The 21,072-nt window shown below is 35.8% G+C and overlaps 1 protein-coding gene and 1 pseudogene across 2 annotated transcripts in view; both read left to right on the forward strand.

Moving 5' to 3' along the window:
• LOC120241659 overlaps window positions 1–2,198 on the forward strand; it is a 3,455-nt pseudogene extending 1,257 nt beyond the window's left edge.
• The window catches only part of SYDE2 (synapse defective Rho GTPase homolog 2), a 53,590-nt gene extending 37,389 nt beyond the window's left edge, over window positions 1–16,201 (forward strand). The window contains exons 5-8 of one of the 2 annotated variants that reach the window (XM_039246942.1): window positions 4,971–5,152; window positions 8,337–8,568; window positions 13,879–13,926; window positions 14,489–14,575. In XM_039246942.1, coding sequence (XP_039102873.1) covers window positions 4,971–5,152; window positions 8,337–8,568; window positions 13,879–13,889 — 425 coding nt within the window. In that variant the 3' untranslated portion in view covers window positions 13,890–13,926; window positions 14,489–14,575. Of the gene's footprint in view, window positions 1–4,970; window positions 5,153–8,336; window positions 8,569–13,878; window positions 13,927–14,488 lie in introns of both variants that reach the window. The other variant, XM_039246941.1, reaches the window with a different exon arrangement.
• The last annotated feature ends 4,871 nt before the right edge of the window (window positions 16,202–21,072 follow it).

Here is a 21,072-nt window from a genome sequence, read left to right on the forward strand (position 1 = left end):
GAGACAGAATCTGAAGCAGGCTCTAGGCTCTGAGCTGTCAGCACAGAGCCCGCCTCAAGGCTCGAACCCACAAACTGTTGGAAACCCAACTGACTGAGCCAGCCATGTGCCCTGAAACACCCTTTAAAAGTGGATTTCTCTTGGAATAATTTAAAACCTCTTGCCCATTACAGAGGAAGCAAATAATAAAACCACCACTTGCTCACCCATTTAACCTTATCAGTAATGATATGTGTTGGAGAATATGTAATGGATTCTGGTTTTATATGATCCTAAGACAAGACTGTGGTTTGCTAATAATTTTATATTTCATTTTTTTCTTACTTTCAATATTGAATTAGTCTTGCCATTCGATAGATCTGAGAATGATTGCCCATGGCTGCTGCTTACCAATGTCTGTCATTGCTATCCGTTGCCCGACTCTGTCTAGAATATTAATTGGGAGATAGTAGATAAAGTCACTGCTTTTCCCCCATCATTTCTGCAAAATCATGCTGAAAAGACTTAATAGGAGCTGGAAATCTGGGGATTGAAAGTTGGTGCCAGTGATCCCCTCTGGAAGACAGTGTGGAAGTTCCTCAGGAAACTAACGATAGAACTCCCCTAGGACCCAGCAATAGCACTGCTAGGAATTTACCCAAAGGATACAGGAGTGCTGATGCATAGGGGCACTTGTACCCCAATGTTCATAGCAGCACTCTCAACAATAGCCAAAACATGGAAAGAGCCTAAGTGTCCATCAACGGACGAATGGATCAAGGAGATGTGGTATATGTATACAATGGGATTCTACATGACAATGAGAAAGAAAGAAACGTGGCCATGTGTAGCAACATGGATGGAACTAGAGGGTGTTATGCTGAGTGGAATAAGTCAGGCAGAGAAGGATAAATACCATATGTTTGCACGTGCAGGTGGAGTAGGAGGAACTTAACAAAGGACCATGAGGGAGAAGGGGAAAAATAGTTAGGGAGAGGGAGGGAGGCAAACCAGGAGAGACCCTTGAATGCTGAGAACAAACTGAGGGCTGATTGGGGGTGGGAGAGAGGGGAAGGGGGTGATGGGCATGGGGGAGGGCACTTGTTGGGATGAGCACTGGGTGTTATATGGAAACCAACTTGACAATAAACTAAGAAAAAAAAAAACTGGTGAATGAAATCAACTTGTATGCCTCTACAGGGAGCCCAGGTCTAGAGCAGGGCCTGAAAAAATAACGGAGGAAAGGAAAGAAGGAAAGAAGGAGGGAGGAAAAGACGGAGAGAGAGACAAAAACAGAGAGAAAGGAAGAAAGCAGGGCCTAAAAATCTTTGCAGATAAGTTTGCCAAACTTGAGTATTATCAACAAATGAAGGTTGACAGACTTGAAACCTTCAAAGTAGTTGAACCTTTGAAAGCTATGAACCATTGTGAAAATAAAATGGGATAACCTCAAAGTAACATTATAGCAAGAACTGGAAAGCCAGTCAGTTAACTCAGAAAGAACACATCAGCAAAACCCATCTGATTGACATATTATTGTATCTTTTGACTTTTGACCTTTTTTGTTTGTTTTGTTTGTTTTTTAATGTTTGTTTATTTTTAAGAGAGTGCAAGTGGGGGAGGGGTAGAGTGAGGGGGGCAGATGATCAGAAGCGGGCTCTGCACTAATAGCAGTGAGCCTGATATGGGGCTTGAACTCAAACTGTGAGATCATGACCTGAACCAAAGTTAGATGCTCAACTGACTGAGCCACCCAGGTCCCCCTGACTTTTGATCTTTAAAAAAATGTTTTATAAGGCTGAAACTTAATTGCAGAGAACTACAGTGGATGCTACCTGAACAACTTGTCATCTGGAGGAAACTATTGGCAGTTTTGTAAAGGAGAAAATAAAGGACATAAAGACTATATTTTCAGAATTTATCACTATTAAAATGTTATTTCATGGCAAAGCTTTAAAGGTCTGCACTGCTACCTGCCAAAATATACAAAACACTGATGAAGATCTAGAAGTTTTCCGAAATTGTCCATATCAACCAGATTATTCATCCTGTTTAGATATTGTGAGAGCAAATCCAAAGTCAGCTCTTCAGAGATCACTGTCAACTAAGTGTGTATGTGAAATAGAACAGGTAGTCACTGCTGACTAAGAAAGGATCAACAGGCAGAAGATGATGATGAAGAGGATGATGAAGACTTAGACATTATAGAAGAAAATTAGTTTTCTTAAGTAACTTCACATTTCATTTTTCTTTTTCTTTTTATAAAATGTTTATTTTTGAGAGAGAGAGAGAGTGAGCAGGGAAGGGACAGAGAGAGAATCTCAAGCAGGCTGTGTGCTGTCAGCCTGGCAGCACAGAGCCTGACACAGGGCTTAACCTCATGACTGTGTGAGATCACGACTTGAGCCGAACAAAGGCAGATGTTTAACCAACTCAACCACCCAGGCACCTCTCACATTTCATTTTTCATCTTAAATGACTTGGAATCCAGAATTACTACATTCTAAAACTTTATACTGGCTTCATAGACAGTAAACCCCAAATGAAGTCCTACTGAAAATGAAAATTAAAGGAAATTTATGATGACCAAAAAATGAAGGTTTAAAAAATATTACACACCAGTCATTTCAATATCCTATCTAGCAGTATGTGATTTTTGAATAGGTTCCATTAAAAAAAAGATGATGTAGTTCATATTAATGCAAAGTACCTAGTTGAGATTGCAATATAAGCACTGTTAGATGAAAAAAACAAGAGATCTAACACTTCCACTTGCTTCTTTTGCTTTCATCACCTAAAAAGGTCGTTAGTCCTTCTGATTGAATACAAATTCTGTTCCGTAAAGTCTTATCAAAAAGACAGTTTTTTTCTTTACTGTTTTTCCCTTTTACTACAACCTGAAGTTTCCTTATTCGATACATAATTTACTTTTCAACAAGTGTGTAATTACTTTTGATTACAGGTAATGAGACACTAGGATATCAGTGTCTTAAAACTACATAAAGTATAAATTTTGCTTCACATAAATGTGAAAGCCATATTGAGCCTGATTTTGGTATTAAAATGAAAATGCTATCATAGTAAAGCATTATACACAGTACTGTACAACTTCTGGGAAGCTGTAATTTGTGGAATGTGGCCTAAGAAAATATCATGGAAAACCATAAATCATTACAACTCTGTAAAAATTTTTACCAAACCACCATTTAATTAATGAAAGAGTATATAGTTTTATTCCTGAAAATAATCAATTTAGTAGAGCCTTTCAGTAAGTATAATATATGTGTTTCTTTGGATGGGGATTGTACTTTTGTTATTTCATGGATACCAGTCAGGCATATAAAAATTATGAAATTCATAAAATCATTTGGGATAACCACAAAAAGCAGTCTAAGTTCTCAGTTTAGCTGAGAGCATGTTCTGAATCGATATTGTTTATTTTTAGATTTTTGGTATCCGAAAATCACCTAATCTCCCTTGTGATCATATTGTAGGTTTTAGCTAGTGCCTTACCTACCTTGCTTCTATGTAACATCCATAAATCACCGTTTCCTGTTTCCTCTACCATACATGATCTCTCTTAGTTCATAACCACTGAGGTGTGTTTGGAATTGACTTCCTTCTCTCCTGTTAGAGTGACAAGTGTGATGATGTCTGTTCTTGGCTTTTGGTTTTATTTATTTGATTTTAGGAATGATTTTTTTCCTCTCATACAATGCTGAAGCATTTGAGATTATCCAACCACTTGTAAATGTGTTTAAGACACATAAAAATATTAAAGGAGAAATGTATTTATATAGCTCACTTATTTGCAAGTCCTTTGGACCACTTTTTTTCTATCAAGGTGTAGTTGTTGTATACCATTATATTAGTTTCGTGTGTACAATATAGCGATTCAATATTTGTATATATTATTAAATGATCAGCATGATAAGTCTACTTAACATTACATAGTTCCAAATCCATTACCATGCATAGTTAGAATTTTTTTTCACGTGATGAGAACTTTTAGGATTTACTCTTGTATATCAGTTATGCCTTAAGTAAAAAAAGAAAAAAGAAAACATATTAAATTTATCCTTTCCCAAAATAAGTTACCCCTAATTTATCAAAATTCCCAACCCCACTTTTAAAAATCTATTGCAAGATGTGATTTCAGTTTATTCAAGCAGGTATTTTGATCCATCCTTCTTTTTGGATACAACCCCAAAATCTACAAAGCAGTGTAAGGGAGAATCCTGTTTCTCATCAGCAAATAAACAGAACAACCTTCAAATATACAACACAGTATTATGAAACACCATGTTGTTCATGGACAGTTGGTATTCTTTATCAAATGAAAAGTCTAGAAATTAAACATCCATGTAATTGGAATAATTTACAATAAATATTAGTATGCCTTGCTTTCTCAACTTTTGTTTTATATGTTTTCTATTTTATATGCATTTATAGAGGGCCAGAATCAATAGAGTATATGTACTGCGAATTGTTTACCTTATAAGTAACAAACCTAATGTGTATGATACTTGGAAATTATTTTAGCATGCTTTCAAAACAAGAAGTCAATTACCACGGTAATTTATAAGAATACAAAATGGTAGTATTTTGTTTTAATAGTTTATTTGTTGTTGCTTTTATTATTTTCAGAACATTAAAGGTTAATTATAGGGGCACTTGGGTGGCTCATTTGGCTAGGCGTCTGACTTTGGCTCAAGTCATGATCTCACGGTTCGTGGGTTTGAGTCCCGCGTCGGGCTCTGTGCTGACAGCTAGCTCGGAGCCTGGAGCCTGTCTTCAGATTCCGTATCTCCCTCTCTCTCTTTGACCCTCCCCTGCTCACACTTTCTCTGTCTCTTTCTCAAAAATAAGTAAAACCTTTTTAAAAAATTTTTAAAAAGGTTAATTATAACAATATTTCAATTAAAATAATTCACCACAGTTTTTATTTTATTCTGAAGACCAATTGCTATCTGTGTCTTTGTTTTTTAAAGGTGTTCTTAAGGACTATCTAAGAGAACTTCCTTCTCCTCTGATAACAAAGCAGCTTTATGAGGCTGTAATAGATGCAATGGCAAAAAACCCTTTGAAAATGTCATCAAGTGGATGTGAGAACGACCCAAGTGACTCTAAGTATACTGTTGACCTGCTCGATTGTCTGCCTGATGTTGAGAGGGTAAGCATCAGCGGTATACCATTTCCCTGAAAGCCAGCTAATAAATATACACTTAGCTCCAGAGCTACAAATAGTTTTTCAGGTATTTCACCTCTGTGGCACTTATGAGTTTAAGCTGTGTCTTTACTGAGGGCTAGATTTAAACAGCATAAATCTAGATGACAATTTTATCTTTTCTGTTTATAATTTTAGTCTAGGCATAGGTACTTCCTTTAATAATAACCTTGTTATTAAAATAATATCTTTATTATAGAAAAATTGAGAAGATATGGAAAAGAAGAATGGAAAATTGCAATTATCAATATCCAAAGGCAACAATAATTAATGTATTAGTTTATTTCCTTTTAGTATTTAAAAAAAATGGTGACTGTTTCTGTGTAAGACTTAAGCAACCCTCACCACCATCATCATTTTCCTTCTTGCCTCTTCCCATTTGCCTCCTTATAGTCTAAATCTTGGGACCAGTATCTTCAGGACCAGAGGAAATAGAAGGGTAGCTGGGTCCACAGAACCAGTCTTAGCCTAAGTTTAGCTGATGTTCCTTAGAACAAAAGAGAAAATAAAAGAGAGATGGCTGGGCTTGTCCAGATGAGGCCAACTTTGCCTATATTTCTTATCATGTAAGGGTAGAAAGGGCAAGAGTAAATGTGTGAAAATATTAAGTCCCATATCTTCATTCACCTTTGCTGTTCCCTTCTAAATCCCTTTGCTGTGCTCAGTACAATTAGATTAGCAAGTACTACTCCTGTGGATGTAAAGAAGGGAACAGCTACAAAGAGGTAAGCAGAAGCAGAAGGGTGGAGTGAAAGAGTAGAAATATTCCTTCTTTGATGCAAGGTAAAATTGTGTCATTTGACGTACACGTGAAGAAATGAGTGTCTGGAAATTTAAATCACTTGCCCAAGTTCTATAGCTTTTATGAGTGCTGTAGTCTGTCACCTGAATTTATAGGTCTTTCTGGCCCTAAAGTTCATGCTATTAGCATCCTTTCTATAAAGGCTGTATAACATTCTATTGAGTGGATTTGATATAATTAATCACTATTCTCTTTTGTATAACATTTGGGTTTTGAGCCTATTTGTATATATTTGTATGCAGAGATTTCTTTTCAGTTAGAGTTACTTATTTGGAATAGAATCTTAGAGTAGAATTGTTGATTTAAATGATGTGAACATTCGAGGTGCCTGGGTGGCTCAGTCGGTTGGTTAAGCGTCCGACTTCGACTCTGGTCATGATCTCATGGTTCATGGGGTTTGAGCCCCACGTTGGGCTCTGTGCTGACAGCCACCTCAGAGCCTGGAGCCTGTTTCAGATTCTGTGTCTCCCTCTCTCTCTGACCCTCCCCTGCTCATGCTGTCTCTCTCTCTCTCAGAAATAAATAAAATATTTTTTAAAAATTAAAAAAAAAATGATGTGAACATTCAAAGGCTCTTAATACATTTTCATATTACTTTTCAAAAGAGACAATAACAATGGCATTTTTGGGCTCATCTTTATTTAGCAGACAAAAAATATTTTAAATTATATTTCTTGGTTTGCTATTGAGATTAAACCTAAGATATTTAGGCAGGTGTGGTTGTGTGTGTGTGTGTGTGTGTTGTTGGTCACAGCACAGTATGCTGAAAGTAGCCTTAAGATGACAACATATGTACAATCCCATTTATGTTAGGAAATTTATAGTGAGTGGAGAAGAGGAATAGATATTCATTATTTACATTGTTTTTATGATTCATATATTTGATTTGTTTTGATTTCAAAATACCAATTACAGGCTTCTCTAACTTTCATTCTTTCTTCATTCCTTTCTTTCTCAGCTGAACAAGAGAAGAATATTTATTTTGGCTGTCCTTATTTCTTCACCACCCTTGGCTATTCAACACATTGTAATCTGGCTCCCTACCCTATCTTTCTGGACTTGTTTTTGCCAAGGTTACTAATGACCTTCTGATCACTGAATCCATTTTTCACTTTTGGCTCTAGAAATATGTCATTTTGATTGTTTCTTTTTTAATAACTTTTTGAAATTACAGTTTTATTTGGCATTCATTTCTTTAATACAATTATGAAGAAATTATACTCTCATTTAAAAAAACATTTTTTTAATGTTTTATTTATTTCTGAGAGATAGAGACATGGCATGAGCAGGGGAGGGTCAGAGAGAGAGGGAGATAGAGAATCTGAAACAAGCTCCAGGCTCTGAGCTGGCAGTTAGCGCAAACCTGATGTGGGGCTCGAACCCATGAACCGTGAGATCATGACCTGAGCCGAAGTTGGACGCTTAACTGACTGAGCCACCCAGGCGCCCCTGTATACTCTCATTTTATTTGTTAAATGATTGATCACAGCCAGTACTTCAAAAACATTTCTTTCTGTAATTGATTAGACCTAAATAACCTTCTACCCCTTACTATTTCTTCAGGTTTTAAAAAGGATTCTTTTTTGGGGCACCTGGCTGGCTCAGTTGAAAGAGCATGTGACTCTTGAGCCTCAGGGTCATGAGTTCAAACCCCATGTTGGGTGTGAGATTACTTAAACAAATAAAAATACTTCTTAAAAAAGTATTCTTTTTCAACAAATTATTCTTTTCTTTTCTTTTTTTTTATCTCTAGCTATTCTATTCTTTTTTCCATGGTTTGTCTACTTAAGGTGTTTGTTAGTTAAGCACACTGGCCTTTTTCCTAATCTGGATCATAATAGACCCTGGCCATGTTGGAAATTGTTGGCTTCCTAGGTTTAAGGTTGGTAGTCCCCCAGGGGTGCCTGGGTGGCTCTCTCTCTCTCTCTCTCTCAGAAGTAAATAAAACATTAAAACAAAAAAGGTTGGTAGTCCCCTACTTATGACTAGAAGATTTATCTGTTCTTAAAGATAAACACTCTTACATAATCCCTTTTCTATCACAGCCTTTGCTGTTTTCATTTTAGAGGAGGGAAGAGAGGAAAACGTTGATGTATATTTTCCTAGGGACTCCAGTTGAAATTTGGAATGCATTCATGAGCCTTTTATAAAGACTATACATTTTAACCATCTAATCAATCAAAGTATGTCATTGGAACCCAAGGGTCCAATCTTTGAAACCCCCTTCTGAAAAGTAATAGAATGTCTGTTTATATTTTCTGCTATAAATTGTGTCCTTGAATTTGGCCCTGTGTATAACTTTATTAAATGAAATGTAATTTAATTTAGGCAACCCTAAAGATGTTGTTGGATCATTTGAAATTGGTGGCTTCTTATCATGAAGTGAATAAAATGACTTGCCAGAATTTGGCTGTGTGCTTTGGACCAGTATTATTGAGTCAGAAGCAAGAGACTTCCACCCATAACAACAGAGTCTTTACTGACTCAGAAGAACTTGCAACTGCTTTGGATTTCAAAAAACATATTGAAGTTCTTCATTATTTACTTCAACTCTGGCCAGGTAAATGATTCTGTGGAAATAGTTTTCTCTTTCAAGGATAGAGTGTTGGAATTAGCTAATCACTAAATCTGCCCATATATGATTGAAGAAAATATTTTCTAGATTTTGCTTTTTCCTTTTAAATTTTTTGCTTTTGCTGATATTATAGCCATATAGATCAACATACACATTTTGGACTAGGTCAGATCAGGATTTGTATCCTGGCTGTGTTACTTATTAGCAAATTCTTTAACATCTTACAGCCTCAGTATCATCTTTTGTCATAGGGACTTAATAATATGTTTATGGGACTTATAGAAGGATTAAATAAGGAGTTATGTATGTAAGCTGCTCAGTGCAGCTCTTGTCACATATTAGGTACTCTGTAAATATTAACTTCTTAGTCTTCTCATTTTTAGTTCAACTGGTATGAAGCAGAATTCATTTTACTCCTTCATTCAGTTCTTCTTCCTGACATCATTACTGTATTCATGGTCATTCTTCAAATTACCCAGGCTTGACATGACAGTTATCTTTGATCTTTTCCATCTTTCTTATCCATCCCTTGTTCCAGGCAATAACTAAAAGCCGACAATTATTTTCCTACTCTATCTCTTCTATAGTTTCAGAGCTAAAAGGAATACATATTTAATTAGATATTCTAATGCTGTATTTAAGTTCCAAATTTTTCTAATCCTGCAGTAACCCCTGCTTCCCTTCCCTACCCTGCATAGTACCAAACATGAAAGTACCTAGGAGCTCTGTGTAGCATATAGTGGTAAAAGTGGTTGGGCCCTGGAGTCAGGCTTGGATTCAGATCCAGATTGTGGCCCAGGCATATACTTTAATTCCCCTCAGTATGCTTCCCTATAAATAGTGCCTACCTCGGGGTTGTGAAGATTCTGCAGATAAAGCATCAAAAGCAGTGAGAAAAGTGTTTTGTGTAAAGTTAGCTCTTTGTTGCTCTTTTAATGATATCTATAAGGATGGACCAAAGTGCAATGAAATGCTTGATTTAGTCTTTTAAAATACATCTATCTGATTTTAAAAAGTGAATTAAAAATGTTAACCTTTTATTTTGGAAAATTAAAATTTGTGCTTTCTTTCAAACACAGGCTTAAAAATCATTTCTAATTTATCTTTTAACTGAATTTGTATATATTATTAATTGTTTTAAAATCCTGAATCAAGATTCTTTGACTAATTTGTTTGATTTCTGCATTTGGTGCCCAACATAAGGATCTCTCAGGGTAAAGTTTTAAATGTGTCTCCTATAGTTTTTCCTACAACTACTTTAATTCTAATAAATATCAGGAATTGGGAAATCAGCATCTTCATTCTAATCACAAGTGAAAACTTGCTTACCTGGAGATAAACACAGTTTACTATCAGAACCTGATTTCTTTATCATTAATTCTGTATCAGAGGTTAATGTTACTTAAAAATAATAACTGCTCTTAAGGACCTGAATACACATTTTTTCCAAAGAAGACATACAGATGGCCAACAGACACACCAAAAGTTGTTCAGCATCATTCATCATCAGGGAAATGCAAATGAAAACCACAATGAGATATCACCTTACACCTGTCTGAATGGCTGCATCAAAAAGGGAAGAAATAACAAATGTTGGTGAGGATGTGGAAAAAAGGGAACCCTTGTGCAGTGTTGGTGGGAATGTAAATTGGTGTAGCTGCTATGGAAAACACTGTGGAGGATCCTCAAAAAATTAAAAATAGAAATACCATACAACCTAGTAATTCCACTATGGGGTATTTACCCGAAGAGAATGAAAACACTAATTTGAAAAGATACATGTACCCGTATGTTTATTGCAGCTTTACAATAGCCAGGATATGGAAGCAGCCTAAAGTGTCCATCAGTAGATGAATGGATAAAGAAGTTGTGGCATATATACCATCTGTGGAATATTGCTCTGCTATTAAAAAAAAAAAAAAAAGAAGAAGACCTTGTCATTCACAACAGTACGGATGGACCAAGAGGGAATCATGTTAAGTGAAAGAAGTCAGACAGAGAAAGGCAAATACCATATAATTTCACATACATATGGAATCTAAAAACCAAAACAAATAAATAAACAAAAAAACTAGAAATAGACTCATAAATACAGAGAGTAGGTGGCATGGGGGGAGGAGTGAAATTGTTAAAGGAGACTAAGAAATACAGGCTTCCAGTTATAAAATAAATAAAGTCACGGGGATGAAAAGTACAGTATAGGGAGTATAGTCAACAATATTGTGATAATGTTGGTGAACAGATGATAACTACACTTATCGTGGGGAGCACTGTGTAATGTACAGAGTTGTTGATTCACCTGAAAGTGATATAACATTATATGTCAACTATACTTCAATTAAAAAAAAACATCTGCCTCCTTTTCTATATCCCGTATTTTTCTTTAGTTATAGTACCTCAGACCAAGGGCAGAAAGATGAGAGTAAATACCAATTAGTTTTGCCCTCTAAATCATTTGCTTTTGGATTCAAGAAAAGGGAGACATCAAGTAGAAGCAGTGCAGTGACTGTGCCTGAGAAAGTTAATAGTTGTACAGAGAATGAACCATAGCGTATTAACTCAGTAAATGCTCATCTCGATGCATTAAATAGCAGGTTTGACTTTGCTTGCGATGCATAGCTTACTTATGTTTCTTTTGGAATTTCCCTTACTCTGGAGGTAAAAAGAGTTGGTTCCACGTTTCCCCCCTCCACCTTCGTTTTTACTTTGACTTTTTTGTGTTACTTTTTGTTTTTTCATTTGGAACAATAATAAAATTTGCTTTGAGCTTTCCATTTGAAACATCTTATCTTCAAAGTGATCAGTTAGAATCCTAGCATATTGGCACTGAAAGTGAAAATCATCCTGCCAGTGGTGTTTCAGATTGTCTTCTGCCAAGCCCTGAGGTTCTTTGGAAGCAGCTTTGGAGCCACTGGCAGCAGGTGAGGGAACAAAATGGAAACACACTTCCCTTTTGATCAAAACAGTTTCCTTTCATCTTTTATATGTATTGGATTTTTATAAATTGTTGCGTTTTACGAAGAATATTGAAATTTACTGATAGGCCACTCTTTCTCTTTACAGAAGGGAAACAGCTTTAGCGTGAGTATAACTCCAAGACCAGCTGTTTGCTGTATCACATTTTCTGTGATGAGTAAATTTGGTCCAGTTTTTTTGGGGAGGGAGAAGCTATCATTTTTTTCCTATTCCTTTTTGTTTCATTTTTCTCACTAGACTAAGCTGTATGAGGTCAGGGACTAAATTTTGCTTACCCTTACACACCAAAGTCCTAAGACAGTGCTTGGCACTAACTAGGCACTCAATATATTCTATTAAACAAGGAAATTATACTATAGATAAAAGGCTAATAAGGTGGGTTGAAAATACAAATCCACCAGTAGAAAACAAGACAAGAAAATTAGGATTCTTAGTATGTACATTGCATTTTGAAACATTTTCAGCAACTTTATGGATTACATTTTTAGTTTTATTCTGTTGAAGATGGACAGTCATAGTGCTAGAAAAACCAGAACTTTTCTTTTGGGGTCAAAATTGTCTATTTTCTCTGCATTTTTAATAGGAAAGCATTCTACCATCAGTAGTTTAAAAAGTCAGTGAAGTTGATTTTTCAGAAATTGAATTTTTAGTCTAAAAGATATAAAATATCATTATAGCTGGTTTCTTAAATCCTTTCCAAGAAAATATACAACAATAATGTTTGACTAGGGATTTGGTTTAAGTAATTGGCAACAAAATAAACCTGGATTTTGCAGGTGAATGTCAGAAGATGGGAGCAGGACCAGACAAGCTCTATCCACAGAGTCAAAAGTATGTTACTTTGGGGCACCTGGCTGGCTCAGTCGGTAGAGCATGCAACTCTTGATCTCGGGGTCATGAGTTCAGGCCCCACATTGCCAAGGCATAGAGCTTACTTAAAAAAGAAAAAAAAATGTTTTACTTTGGTTGGATCACAAACCAGATTACTTCAAAGTTAGCAAAGTACTGTAACGAAAACAACAGGCATGACACTTAAGCACTAAGAACAGGAATAGCAGGAAAATGAGGGAGAAAAGCCCGGAGACTTAGTGGAGATTAGCAGCTAGAGTAGAAAAAGGAATATGAATAATTAAACAGTGGAAAAATTCAGATATTTATTCTGCAGTTGCATCAGTTAATGGCATGGGGCATTTTATATTAATACTGTCATTAAAGATCAATTTAAATAAATATCAGGGACGCCTGGGTGGCTCAGTTGGTTAAATGTCGGCTCAGGTCATGATCTCTCAGGCATGGGTTTGAGCCCTGCTTTGGGCTCTGTACTGGAGTCACAGAGCCTGCTTGGGATTCTCTCTCTCCTTCTCCTCTGCTCCTCCCCCACTCACATGCACACTTGCAGGCACTCTTCAAAACTAAAACATTAAAAAAATAAATATCAGGCCTTTATTTTCCAGAAAATTTTAGCTCAAGAGATTTTAGGTATTCATAATTATATATAAATAGCCATCTTAAAAATATAAACAAGTGGAAATGTTAGAAACATACCTATAGATATCAAGTATTTTAATAAAATCTAAATACAAAAAATTATGTGGTCTCAGAAAAATATATTTTGTTAAATCCTTTTTAAGTTTATTTATGAGAGATAGAAACAGAGTGTGAGCAGGGGAGAGGCAGAGAAAGAGGGAGATAAAAAATCTGAAGCAGGCTCTAGGCTCTGAACTGTCAGCACAGGGCCCAATGAGGGGCTCGAACTCATGAACGTGAGATCGTGACCTGAGCTGAAGCCGGAGGCTCAACTGACTGAGCCACGCAAGCACCCCTGAAAAATGTTAAGATCACTTTAAGTCTGGGAAATTAGCACTATATGCATGTTTGTATTACTTTGCAATTATTTTGTACAGTAGGAAATAAATATTTATTGTATGTTGGAGAGTGTAAAGTGGGTGTGTTATTACTGATAATATAGTCATACTGATAATATGTATCTTAGTGAAAGATAGTATACATGGAGAGGCATTTATTAATGTAGAATAAATAAGCAAAAAGAGAAAAGTATTATGGGTAGTTTTCAAAAGCTGTGCCTCAAAATTTAAGTCCATTTTATACACAGAAGAACCATAGATAAATGTTCAACATCCACAAAAGGGTAAGCAGTGAAGCCTTGGTTTGTCATGAAGTTATGTGTATCTGTGGTAATCTGCATGGCCAGCACAATGCATACTCTTAGAAGAAATTAATCTTAATATAAGGAATGTTATTTGAGATTGTTAGATATCTAATTAAAATGGGAAAATAAAATATCTGTACTATTTTCAGGCAATAAATGAAGACTATTAGTAGCTAATGCTGTATAATCAAACTCAGGTAACAAGTGGTCAAATTTAGTATTTGTGCATTTTATCAAAGTGGAATTTGGGCTGCTTAGTAAAATAAATTCTGACACTGCCGCTAATAGAATTGCACAAAAGCACAAAGGTTAGAGTGACACTTTAGATGTCTTTGCCTCATTTAGATGTTTGCAGAAGAAGGATCTTCTTGTTTTGTTTTTTGTTTATACACAAACATGCCTTGCCTGCTTTCTGCTGTATCTTTTAATCTAAAAGAAGCTACCAGCTTAGCTACTGTTTGAATTACAGCTAGATAATAATTAACTTGCGCAGAAAGTTAATCAATGTTGGAAATTTTATTTGTTTGGGGATGTTATGATATGGCATGAATTAGCACCATTGAACATTCTACTAGCTTCTGTCCCTAATCTTGATTATGTCTGGTGATAGAAAAAATTATGGAATGCTTTTTTTTAATAGTGTGCATGTTTTGTTTTAATGCATGTTTGTAGTTGATTATTAAATGGCTTATCTTTAGCTCTGTTTTTTAAAGACCAGTTGGATGGCCGTGACTAAGCAAATTTATTGTTTGTTTCTAGTGCAACGTTTAACTGTCAAAGAATCAACAGATAATTTGTTCCCAGAGCAGAAGTCTTCTCTAAGTTATTTGAGGAGGAAGAAAGAACGACCTTGCATGTTAAATTTAAGTGGTACTGATTCATCAAGAATACTTAGACCGAGGCAAACCAGATTAGACAGTCCAGTTAGCAATCGGTATGCAGGAGACTGGAGCAGCTGTGGAGGAAACTACTTTTTAAATACAAAAGAAAATTTAAATGATGTAGATTATGATGATGTCCCTTCAGAAGAGAGAGAAAATGGAGAACATTGTAGCAAAATGTATGGACCAGATATAATGATTGAACAGCCGATACCCTTGTCCGAAGAGTACACATTTCAGACATATTTGACAATGCAGACAATTGAGTCTACAGTGGACCGAAAAGTCAATCTCAAAGATCTACAAGAAAGTATTGATACTTTGATTGGAAATCTGGAGCGTGAACTCAACAAAAACAAGCTGAATATGAGTGTTTAAAATTAAAGTTTTTTATTTGCTTTTTTGTAATGTTTTAAATTTTAAATCTTTCTCATTTTCTTATACCTCTTACAGTGGTTTTATTTTTTTACTTTTAAAAAATCCATTAATTTCTAATAAGTTCATGTGATTCCATTAAAAACACTATTCATTAATGTAATTTTTATTTATCTCATTAGATACTTTTTCTTGGGGCAAAGATAACTTGGACTTGTGGATATTGTAACACATATGGCCAATTCTCTAGAGATAACTTTTAAATGCACTTAAACAAGGTTCAGAGAAGTTATCAGCCCTTCATGGTTTTTGTACTTCATAGGAACTGCTCTTTTGTAGCTAAAACAGGTGTTTCTTTCAGAGGAACGTGGTAACTGCTCCGTCTGGCTTGCGGTGTGCGCCCATGTACACTGCAACATCCTTTGATCGTATTTCATTTGCAATGCAAATGCTGCTCTATAAAAACCCTTTTTATAAATAAAAGTAAAATTACACAAATATTAATGTATTCTGTATTAACATTCAGTAATTATTTAAGCTTATAAAAATTAAATATTTTTATAATCCTGAAATATGTGTATATTTATAAGTGCATATATGGATAGATGTTAGAGTGAGGGGAGGAATGGGCTACATAATCACATGTATCTTTATATATATGTCATGAGGCCAAAATTATTAGCTTCAAATGTCTTTTTCAGGGAAAGAATATTTAAGTTAAAGGAGGAGTTCTGTAGAAACACTTGAACCAAAACACTAGAAGCATCTGAATTAAAATAATAGACTTTCTTTTTTTTTTAATTCACAGAAAGTCAAAGTATCCCTAGTGAGAAGTCATCTTTTAAATTGAAATCCTCTAACTTCTTAAGGGATTAAGTGCCCAGATTTCTGCACTAGTGATTTACACTTCAAAAATCTTTACTTATTCTATGCATTTTTATTTTCTGCTTTTTAAAACGAAGTAACTGTGCTTTAAACATATTTATTTGTAGTAGTACATTGATAACATTGACTTTATAATTGCCCTCGTTTGTATCTAAAGAAATCTTGCCAGCATAGTCCATGCTATTGATTTTTAAAAATTAACTTATTTTGGCTACGTGTATCTACGAGATAATCATTGTAGCAGTCACAGCAGTGCTTGAAAATGTAAATTTAGAAGATTTTTTATTAAATTGGAATGTATTTTTTTAACTTTTATACCCACAGAACATGTAATTTTAAAATTATAAGTATGGGGCGCCCAGGTGGCTTAGTTGGTTAAGCGTCCGACTTTCGCTCGGGTCATGATCTCGCGGTTCGTGGGTTCGAGCCCCGCGTCGGGCTCTGTGCTGACTGCCAGCTCAGAGCCTGGAGCCTGTTTCAGAGTCTGTGACTCCCTCTCTCTCTGACCCTCCCCTGCTCACGCTGTCTCTCTCTCTCTCTCCTAGAAATAAATAAAACATTTAAAAAAATAAAATAAAATAAAATTATAAGTAAAATTTGAATTACCAACTTAGATGTAGCAGCCAGTAGAAAACACTTCTTGATGTTTTTCTAAATATTAAAGTATTTAAATATTTCTGTGTTAAATATACACTGATAAACAGAACACCTTGTTATTTAATTTGAAAGCTCAGTTGTTAAAAAGCCAGATTAATAATTATTTTTATATGGAAATTTCATTTTTTAAAGCTTTGTATAACAATTCAGAAGAATACCAAAAGAATTTGTGACAGGTATATATATTGAGTAAACAGTCAAAAGAAATGTACTTTATGTTTTATAGGAAGACTTTGTTTGCTATATCATGTATAATGTATGAATTGAATAAGTTGTTCCAGAAATATAAAAGTTTTATTAAAGTATTATAACCTTGGTGCCATGCTATTAATTATTGTGATTTTAACGATCACTTATTTTAATGTCATTGTTTTTAAACAAGCATGTTATAGTATTGGACAGTAAAATGTTATCCATACATCCATGTACCAATATCTTTTTGTGCAGAATTGAATTTTCCAAAATCTGAACTATCTTAAAGGCCAGATTTATTTTGTTATATAATTTTGGGTGGGAGTAGTTTAATCTCTCAATCTTAAATAGAAAATACTAAGCATTTTTGTTGTCTAAATCACCGAGCCCTAACTGTACATCTCTTTTGTGCATTCTGCTGTATTTAGTAGTGCTCTGTAAGTTCACGCCTTTACTTTAAATGGCCTTTAACTTCAAATCTTTTTTTGAGTTCTTATACCTGCTTTTTTAATAAACTACTGGGATCTTTCTACACTGTTAGACTACAGCTGTCATTCCCTTCTAAGTCTACCTGCCCCAATGTTTTTTAGGATTAAGAAATTTTTAATTTTAGTGCATGTACTAAAATTTCAAGCAATCCATATGGATAGGAAATAAAAAGTCAAAGTGTGCCTCCTTGCCATTCACACCTAATCCTGCTTCTCAGAGGTAACAACCTCTTCTTCAGGTAGCAACTACCTCTATCACTTGGTCTAGGTTTACTGTGGCTGTTTCTTGATTTGTCATTTAAATCATTATCTGTTGATCGTTTAATATGAATATTAAGGAATGTCCATTCCTCCTCCCCATTGATATTTTTAGTTCTTTTGGTTTCCTTTATAACTAGTAATCTTTATTTCTTGATCCATCTGTATTAAACAGTGTCTCTTGGCTTGCTACCATTGTGGAAAGGACCAGACCTATACTTCCCTTTCAACTCATTACTGCCCTTTACCTCCTAATTTCTCTAAGTTACACAATTAGTCTACTTAATCAACATTAATAGATGTATATTATTTGGGGGAACTATATTGACCTAAGTTTTTCCTTAGGTTTCTAAAAACAAATCAATAACTAGCCATTATGTGCTAGATTATGCAAAAGCATTTATAGGAAAACAGGTGATTTTGTCTCCTACATATCCAATCTTCTGTCCTGAGATCTATGCTGATATATGCAGAATATTCCAAGCTATAGGTCAAGTGGATTATTTTATCTTCTAGCTGTCAACTTCTACAAATCATGCTGTGTATCATTTGCTTCAGAATTGAGTCACAGCTTGGGGCACCTGTGGGGCTCAGTTGGTTGAGTGTCTGATTCTTGGTTTCAACTCAGATCAAGATCTCACAGTTTCTTGAGTTCAAGCCCTGCAATGGGCTCTGCACTGGCAGAGCCTGCTTGGGATTCTCTCTCCCTCCCTCCCTGCCCTTCCCCTACTTGTGCTGTCTCTGTCTCTTTCAAAGTAGATTAAAAAACTTAAAAAATAATTGGGTTATGGATTTTGCAGATTTTTATGTTTCCTGGAATAACTGCTTTTTTTTTTTTTTGACCAAGGTAAAATGCTTTCTTTACTATAACAATTATTTTATCGTGCTATTGAATTACCAAATTTGTTGAGAATGTTTTTAGCTCTCATTCTGGGAGTCTTAAAGTATATTCTCAACTTTATTTATTTTTCTTTGACCGAAGAAAAATATCTTCTTCACTATAATCTTGAGATCATCTTAAGTTTTTAAATAACTTTATCAAATTTTGACAAAGCGGTTTTTAGCTATCATCCTGGGATATGTTTTCCTTGCATTCCTGTATTTTATTTTGTTTTACTTTTTTTTTTTTTTAATTTAGGGCTTTTGCTTGCTGAAGTATATAAGTACTTCCCCCCACATACACACACACCTCCTGCTACTCCCCCCATCTCTCACACCCCCCACCACACTCACCTGCCCCTTCTCAAGCAAGAAGGGTGCTTGAGAGAGAAAGCTTTGAGTCCTTGCATGTCTGACAAGGCCTTCTTTTTTCCCCTATACTTCATTTTGAATGGACCTGCAGTCCCAGGTACAAAGTCACTTTCCTTGAGAACTTTGAAGGCATTTCTCTATTACCTTTTTTTTTAATTTAAGATTTTACTAATTTATTTTTTAAGTTTATTTTTGACAGAAGATGAGTGAGGGAGGTGCAGAGACAGAGGGAGACAGAGGGTCCAAAGTGGGTTCTGTGCTGACAGTGAGCCCAATGTAGGGCTCAAATCCATGAACCATGAGATCATGACCTGAGCTGAAGTCAGATGCTCAACCAACTAAGCCACCCAGGTGCCCCATTTTAAAGTAATTTTTATACCCAACGTATGACTCAAACTCACGACCCTGAGATCAAGAGTCACGTGATCTACTGACTGAGCCAGCCAGGTACCCCCTTCTCTGTTATCTTCTTACATCCAGTTTTGCAGTTATCCAGGCAAGAAAGATGGTAGTTTCAAATCAGGGAAGCCAAGCAATAGAGGTGGTGAGAACTGGTTGTATTCAGGATGTTTTGGAAGTAGAAGCCAAAAGAATTTGCCAGTGGACTGTGAGAGAGGAGTAAGGCTTGAGCAGCTGAAGAATGTAGTTACCATCAAATGAGACTGAGGTGACTTCACTGTATTTTTTAAATGACCTTGTAGTAGAAGTTGCTATTATTAATGTGGTGTTTATAATGTCCAGTTTAACTATAAGTACTAACACTTTGGTACCTGGTAATGATCCCCACAGTGTCACTGCAAGAGTAAGAAAGCAGAAAGACTAAATAGATATCAAAGCCAAGTTCATGTCATAACTCTCTAGAAAACTTCAGATTGTGTGGCTTTATATTAGAGACCCGAAAGAAACGGTTGGGTAGTGGTATGGTTCCTGAAAAGATTTTAGTTTCCGGACATGACATTAAGGCTTAGAATTTTATAATTTTAAAACACCAACTTTTAGGTACTTGGAAAGTGATAAAAGTATTATGTTTAATAATAAGTTTTAATTTGAATCTTACAGACCTGAGGACTTTGGTACAAAAAGGAATGCTCTTTTGCTCTTTTCTCAGTCCAGTGCTCACTCATGTTTGATAAGTATTGAAGTGCCAGAAATCAGAGTTCTTGGTTGCTTTCTGACTCAGCCAAAAACTGACTGGCTAATTTAGGCAGAAATGGAACTAATTTTTTTAAAAAGTTTCAGAGGGAAGACTGTTTTAGGATGCTAAAAATGTTTTATAATTTGATCTAGGTGGAAACTTCACAGGTGTTTACATATCAAATTCCATACTTAAGATTTTTGCCCTTTATACAAGTCATACCTCAATATTTTTTTAATGAGGAAGCTGGAGGAATAGACTTGGAAAATAAGCAGAGCTAAGAGGCTAGGTGATCAGAATGACAGCAACCAGGGCTATGACTGATTAGGATGCTGCTGTTGCCACCACTGCCACCAAACACAATTCAGTGCACACCACTGGAGTTTTGTTTTTAATTTTTTTTAATGTTTATTTTTGAGAGAGAGAGAGAGACCAAGTACATGTGGGGGAGGAGCAGAGAGAGAGAGGGAGACAGAATCTGAAGCAGGCTCCAGGCTCTGAGCTGTCCGCACAGATCCCAATGCGGGGCTGAACTCACAAACCATGATGAGATCAGGATCTGAGCCAAAGTTCGATGCTTAACGCCACCCAGATGCCCCCTGGAATTAGTTATAATGCACCATTCCTGATTCAGTCAATGACAGGAGCATCAGATTGTGCCCCAGCTTCCAGGTGTCAGGGAGGGAGCAACTAGCTAGCGTCCTTTCCCTGGAACTTACACAACGGTATTCTATGAATTTAAGAAGGGACTTCAGGTGCCAGACAGCCTGACAGTGACAAATATCCACACTGTCCTGGTCTTCATCTTACCCTATTGCCCCCAAATTGAAGTCTTTCTCTCACTCCCCTTACCTAACCCATCAACAGTTCTATGATATAGCCTGAAACTGCACTTCCCACACCCTAGACCAAGCCACCATCATCTCTCAATCCCTTACTGTTTGTTTCATCTCTTTGCTATCATTCCTCTCTCTCCACACTTACAATCCGTCCTGTCCACAGAAGCCAAAGTCATCCTTAAAAAAAGATACACCATATAATTTCTTCAGCCTCTTCTCTTGTTCCCCGTGCTCTAGCAACACTGAGGACTTGATTCCTGTCTTAGGATATTTGCACTTGCCCTTTGTACTTGTGGAGTGCTCCTCATCCAGATTTTACTTGAGTGGCTATTTTTTGTCATTTTCACCTCTCTACTCAAATGTCATGTCAGAGGCTGCCTCC

The sequence above is a fragment of the Hyaena hyaena genome, unplaced genomic scaffold (genome assembly GCF_003009895.1).
Source record: "Hyaena hyaena isolate Hyena2069 unplaced genomic scaffold, ASM300989v1 scaffold_286, whole genome shotgun sequence".
Classification (NCBI taxonomy): Eukaryota; Metazoa; Chordata; class Mammalia; order Carnivora; family Hyaenidae; genus Hyaena; species Hyaena hyaena.